This window comes from Fragaria vesca, linkage group LG6 (genome assembly GCF_000184155.1).
Source record: "Fragaria vesca subsp. vesca linkage group LG6, FraVesHawaii_1.0, whole genome shotgun sequence".
NCBI classification, from domain to species: domain Eukaryota; kingdom Viridiplantae; phylum Streptophyta; class Magnoliopsida; order Rosales; family Rosaceae; genus Fragaria; species Fragaria vesca.
Genome location: NC_020496.1, coordinates 11,584,929 through 11,591,708, shown reverse-complemented (window position 1 = coordinate 11,591,708; position 6,780 = coordinate 11,584,929). Strand labels below are relative to the sequence as shown.

At 37.9% G+C, this 6,780-nt stretch overlaps 1 protein-coding gene across 1 annotated transcript; it reads right to left on the bottom strand.

Annotated features, from left to right (window-relative positions):
* Positions 1 to 1,492: 1,492 nt before the first annotated feature.
* Positions 1,493 to 3,922, bottom strand: LOC101309560 (auxin-induced protein AUX22-like). The gene is made up of 3 exons (XM_004302911.1): positions 3,429 to 3,922; positions 2,742 to 2,835; positions 1,493 to 1,835 (listed from the first exon to the last, which is right to left on the bottom strand). Exons 1-3 carry the CDS (start codon positions 3,802 to 3,804, stop codon positions 1,718 to 1,720), a joined length of 588 nt encoding a protein of 195 aa, XP_004302959.1. The 5' UTR covers positions 3,805 to 3,922; the 3' UTR covers positions 1,493 to 1,717.
* Between the last annotated feature and the right edge of the window lie 2,858 nt (positions 3,923 to 6,780).

The following is a 6,780-nucleotide window of genomic DNA, read 5'->3' as shown; positions in this document are numbered from 1 at the left end:
CTCATAAGAAGAATTCGTATTCTACAGTTTGACACCACCGCACTATCAATCAATAGCAAACTAATCAAGACTGGCTTCACTCTTTCTCTCTCCTCCCTCATCTTCTCCATCTTTCTTCTCTCTTTACTCGCTCTCTCTTCTCCCTCATATGGCGATCATCTTCCATCTTGTGTAACAAATCGGGAAAATCCAAACCCCTCAACACCACCCATTGGCAGACCCAGACGATACCTCTGAATCTCTTACCCTGAGAGTAGATCCGTAGACAAGAGCGACGGCGGCAACGACCAGACTGAAGATGAACGACGGCGAGATGGAGGTCGCGCTTCCTACATAAGTTCCACCGTCGCTCTTCCAAATCCGGAAGCTCGCGCTTCCGTCGCGCTCCCATATCTGCTTTTTCCGGAAGCGTGATTCCGACCGCTTCCGGCCGCTTCCATGGCGTTTCTGCTTCACTTCCGCTTCGGAAGCGAGAAACGTGTGTCTCTCGACGATTCCGTGCTTCCTAGCTCTTATCTATAAATAGGTTTTTGAGAAACTGAAAAGGTAGAGATTTGGAGAATAGAAAAAAGCTTTGATACATTGCTTATAAGTTGATATTGTGTTCATGCTATTTCTCTCATCTCTCATATGTTTGATATGATCTTCATTATTCATTTGCATAAGTGATTGAGATCAGTGAAGTTGAAAAGAAAAGAAGGCGTGTTCAGTCCTTCATATCCGTATCAGATTCAAGGAGAGTTAGAATAGGGTTATCAGTTGTAAGGTCAAGTTAGTTTGGAATACTAGTAAAGTGATAGTGTTGAATATCACTACTTGATAGATCTGTAATCATTCTTACTCTATAGTGGATTTGATTTAGTGTGGACTACTTTAAAAGTCTTGCAGTGACGTTTCCTCGAGGGAGGTTTACACTGTTGTTAACAAATCTTGTGTTCTTGTGTCTGTTGCTTTTAATTTGATAAAGGATATTCAATCCTTCCATATTCTGTTCCATTCTACACTTTCAACTAGTATTAGCTAGTACTGCTTCTTTTATGCTCCCTTGCCCTCCTTTTCAAACCAAGAACAATGGCCGCGCCACCAGGAATTTCGGTTCACCCTTAGCTAATAATTAGTTCCAAGCTATCATCATATTGGATCAATGGATTGGCCTTCTTGAAAAAAAGAAAAAAGAAAAAAAAAAGATGATTGATTTTCATTATCACTCGCTTAAAATCAAGATATGCTTCAAGTTTCTAAGATTAACAGCGAGTTATTTTTTGGTGAATGTTTAGAGCTCTCAACTTGATGAATTTTAATTTACATTCATGATTAGGGTTTTACTCTAACCTTGCCTTAGGTCTGAAGGGTTTTTCATCAAACGGATCGGAATTCTCATCAAGAAATGGTCATTGAACAAAAGAAAAATCCAGTAGAATAAATTGTCAATTTCAAAAACATATCAGAACAGATGATCGATGATGGAAATTTCCCGGCATTCTCTTTCTCTAGAGTCCCCAATCAATCTTAATATATATCAAAGTTTCACATCAGGAATTAAAACATTATGCATGAATTCGATAAAATTCGCTGCTTACAATTACCACAAATTAACTAATTAGGAATGTATGAAGAAAAAATTGATGTTTTAGGTCGAGACGAGGAATTCCTAATGCAGTAGTACGATAGTACGTTACACTAATGGATCTCCACTTCATTTTTTCTGAAGTGATAATTATTTAGGCTCGTCTTTCATCGTTGCCTTGAGGAAGCCCTTGGACTCCAGAATTCCAAATCCCTTGGCATCCGATCTCTTCATGATCCGCAGCCTCTTGCAGGATTCAAGAAACATCCTGTAAATCAAAACAAATTTTAGGTTATTACTATGTTTCTGATGAAACTTCGACAGTAGCAGAGAAGTAAAATTAAAATGATGAAGATTTACTATTACGTCGATGATTGTAAAAATAGGAGTAGACAGAATATATCAAGTGCCGTGTACAAGTAGATATATATATATATATATATATATATATATATATATATGTGGTTAGAAAGAAGTTGAATTTTCTCCTTTAGAACAAAATAATGGCTGCAATACTGTCGATCTCCAAAGGACAATTTGTATCGTTCAGCTAGCCCGACATCATTATAAGAAATGCTTATGTCGGTATTAAGTGTAGCATGGGGGTCCAAGATAATTAGGTATTGAAAATATTTTGAGAAATAAAAAACCAAAACCATAATTAGCATGCATGCCTAATAATTTTCTGTTTTATTAGTGTTAACCACTTAACCCTACTTCACTTTATGACTAATGACTAATTCGCACGCATTGTTGACCCAATTGATTGATTTTCTTTCCTACAGTTAGTCATCTCATCTTTCCCACAATTAGCAAACATATTTAGTTCCCTAAGAGATGATTTAGAGTCTTGCTCAATAAGCAAGCATGAAAACTTTGACTCCCTTGGTTCAATAGAATAATGAATCGCACGTTTATTTCAAGCGTTATATATGATCTTAAAAATTAATTATGGAAATTACTGTAACTTTACCATGTCACGATTTTTAATAAAAAAAAATGTAAGTGTGCATCCGGACGCTCTATTTTTAAGTATGCGTCTTTTTCAAAAACGTTACCGGACAGGTTATGATGTGCACTTCTAATTTCATTTTCTTTCTTCGGGGGACATGACACTTCTAAGTCATGTACGTTGAAATGAATAAGGGGTTAGTTTGAAATAAAGAGAACTTACTCCCAAGGGACGTCTCCCACTAGCATCCAATCTCCATCCTTGTCTTCATAAATGGGTGCAAACTCGCAGCTGTCTGCATCCTTCAACACCTCGCCTGTAGTCCACATTTAAACACGTAATTTGATATTACTTTAAGGAATTAGCTAGAATATAAGAGGTTATACATACTGAGAAATTATGATTTAGATGCAAGCAAGATTTTGAGCTTGAGGCTAATTAACCCAAGAATTCGTACTTCAAATGTTTTACTGGTAATTCAGTAGAGAAACAAATTTAATGTTTGATAATCGTGGAGTATGGGACGAGGCGGGTCTCCAAATTAACGTTAATCTTGAAGGAATTACAAGTTAAAAGGAGAAATTGTAAGAAAGATGCAAGAGCCACATAAAAAGGATTATATCGGGAGGCTGTTCCTAGCTCGACCCATTAATGAATGTTAAGATCATTCAACATTTTAATTGTATCAAATAAATGACTAATTGTATAAAACAATTGGTATCGGTGAACCCTAATACTGATGATAAAGAATTACTGCAGCTCTTCTACTTCAACCTAACGTTTTATTTTTGTACTAGGAAAACTTAGTTGATTATTAATAGTGGAGTTTCATGATAAAGCCCTTAATATATATATGTAACCATATACTGATATATATAAAGAAAATTATGGATCAATTAAGTTACTGACCTATACCAAAACAACCAAATAGCTTCTCCAAGGCAACAACAAGATCTGCATAGCAACTGTGCATGCCCAAATCCAGTTTACGAAGAAAAGGCGCACCATCCATGCTGACTTTCACGTACATTTTCGAAGTCTCACTCAAGCTGTTAACCTTCCTCCGATATGAACACACCGGAGGCCACCCCACAACTTGACTCTTTGCTTGGCCTTTCCGGTAGTCGTCACGGTCACCAGTAGTGTTGGCGCCGTTTCCATCTCCTCCTCCATTAATCTCCGAAAATACCCTCTTCTTCTCCTTGATGTTGTCCCCTAAACTTGGACCACTGGGGAGACCTAACCTCAGCTCTGTGATTTCCAGCCCTAGACCTTCTTTCTCCATCTGGGTTTACACTTTCAGAACAGTCTGGCTATTTCTTTCTATTCTTTCTCGATCTTTTGGATCAAATGTGGACTGCGTTGTGAGAATCGGGTTCTTCTGTATATGGGTTTTATAAAGTGGGTAGCTATAGTAGTTGATTGTTGATGGTTTTAGGGAGGAGGAGGACATGGTGGGAGCAAAGACAGGTCAACTATGGCTTGGTGGTCGGTCACATGAGAGGCAAAAGTGGGGGATATGTACCCCCTGCAAACACTAGAAAAGGCCGGCACCATAAGTTGGATATTAGACAGATCCTAAGGCTGGTTGGTGACTTGTGATTTGGTAGGATCTCATATTCACCGTCTGATCCCGTGACTTGGAACAAATCATGTGATTTTATTGATTATGGTCGTGCTTTGCCTAATTTCTTCCCGATTGTGGGGGTCTTACTATAAACAGGGCTAGCTGGGAATAGAGAAGCTTGCATCATGAAATCATGGGAGTATGTTTTGGGGTTAACTCATTACTTTGTTTCAATCTATTCTTCGGTTTCAATCAATCATATATAACCAATCTTTCTTGTTATATGAACTGGACATCATATATATTACAACAACTATTCACAATTAGTTTTGGTTGATTTCTGAAATGGAGTCCAGTACGTCTATAGTGTATTCTTTTAAGTTTTATCAAAATGTCCAGTCCAATCAACACAATAAAATCAGTTGAATGCTTTAAGTTTTCAGTTCATACTAAAAAGGTACAAACACAAAGCCCAATTGACGAAAATTCTTGAACTTGAAGCTTCTCGCTTGCACCCTCTCTACCAAGAAATGTGAGGCCGATATGTTGCACCCTACTTGCAGCTTAATTGGCTACCATATATATGGCCGGGTCACGTCTTTCCCTACACTAACCAAACCAACGCCTTTCTGATTAGCACTGGAGAACACCTTCCTGATTAGCACCGGAGAACATGCACCTGCATTTGTTTGAACCTCTATCCAACACTTGGCCCGATCTGTATCTTTCCTAGTCAACAAACAACATCGGATCTACTTGATTATTGCCTCACCTTCAAACCAACACAATACAAGAACTTTGCCAAGTAGTTTGTAGATTTTACTTTTTCACATCCCCTGCACAGGAGCCTATATGCTCCCGTAAGCTCAATGCAAAACTACTCTCTCCATATATAACTCCATAAATAATACACAACCCTAGCTATATATTAGCCCAACTGATCGATTACGACATGCATATATATATATGCACATCCATAATCCATATATATGAGTACAGGTGTTGGTGTGTTAGCAAGGGTTAATTAACTGATGCGTATGCGCTTATAACACACAGTACGTTATCGAGACTTCAAAAAGTTTAAACGACAAAATTAAGAGTCTCCTGGACGTACTTGACCAATGTTAGAAATGGTAACAAGTCAGTTGGAGTAGTACTACGAAAACCCTATATGCATTTCACTGAGGTCTGAGGAGATCGATTTGTTCATGAAGGTAAATAAGACTTCATTGCAGCTGAAGATTCAAGCTCAGGACTCTTTTTACAGACTGAAAACAACTGGAAATTAAGTGGCAATTCACAGAAACATTACAATATATATCACCTTTATATCTTAGGACGGAAGAAACAATGAAAGAATACAAAAATTTGATTTTTAGAGCGAGCGACGTCCTTACTCGCAGCGTAATACTATCCAAACTTTTAATTGAGGTCTCATTCGACTAGCTTGTGGCACTAGATCGAGTCACTGGAAACTCCCACCAAAAAGTTGCGCCCTTTTAACCCCAAACATGATGAATATGAGCTTTGGCTGCTTGCCTCCAACGTACGTACGTACAGTCCCTTTCATTTGAGAACTGAGTTAATTTCAAATATATGCATGAGGGTGCTAGAGCTAGCTTTTGTGCGATTAAGCTTGGCACAAGAGAGCTTGCATATGTCTAGCTCGACAAATCAATCACCAGACTTAGTGACTTACATGGTCGATGAGGATGGAGTTCATAAGTTCAGGCGGATAGATGTTCACCATTTTGGATAGAGTCTAAAACTTAATTTTATGTACGTAATTAGATTGGTACGTAGTGCATATATATAATAGCTCCTTTTATGCATGATAGATCACTATTTACTGAAATATCCTAAAATTTTGACTCTTTAAACTGTGGAGATATGATCTCATGAATATCCTTGGATACGAGGGGGAGAACATCCTAACATGTACCTACCGTATTGTTATGCATTAACATGCATAATTGTTCCAACTAGATAGATAGTGTATGATCGATTTTGCATGTATCTAGTCAAATTAACTTAATTAAAATTCTAAAAATCAATAATTATTGATTTAGAGGACCTTAATTGGGAGATAACGATTCCCCCATAAAAAGAAGGGAAATGCCCATTTAGTACTAATTTAAACCCCTTATTTCTCATTCCAATGACAATTTTTTTCATTAGCCCATTTCAATATAAGGTAACATTTTTTATGTTCAAATGCATAAATCTTTATTAAAGTCTTAACAAACCATATTATTTTAAAACTATTTTACCCTCACCCCTTAAATATGCATAGAGAGAGAAAGTGGAAGAGAGAGAATACTTGGCCGGAACCTCACCGGACTCCGGTCACCAGCCGCTGGACTCCGGTCACCGGTCGCCGGAATTTGGTTGTCGGATTTCCCCAGTCGTTGGATTCCGGTCACCGGTAACTCGGTTATTAACCTCTAGTAACTCAATTTTTCTCCTGGTCGCCGGATTCCGGTCACCGGTAACTCGGTTACTAACCCCCAATAACTTGGTTACTGACCCCCAATAATCAGTTACTGACCCCTAATAATTTGGTTACTGACCCTCAATAATCAATTACTGACCTCCAATAATCAGTTACTGGCCCATAATAATCAAATTACAAACCTCAAATAATAACTTACTGACCCCAATAATCACTTATCAATCCTCAATATCACTTACTGA

Bases quoted from the DNA above. Each gene is read 5' to 3' on its own strand.
- LOC101309560 (XM_004302911.1), bottom strand. From the start codon at position 3,804: ATGGAGAAAGAAGGTCTAGGGCTGGAAATCACAGAGCTGAGGTTAGGT. The intron at 2,836-3,428 runs GTCAGTAACTTA...TGTGGACTACAG, and splicing joins ATTTGGTTGTTTTGGTATAG to GCGAGGTGTTGAAGGATGCA. The intron at 1,836-2,741 runs GTAAGTTCTCTT...TTTGATTTACAG, and splicing joins GTGGGAGACGTCCCTTGGGA to GATGTTTCTTGAATCCTGCA.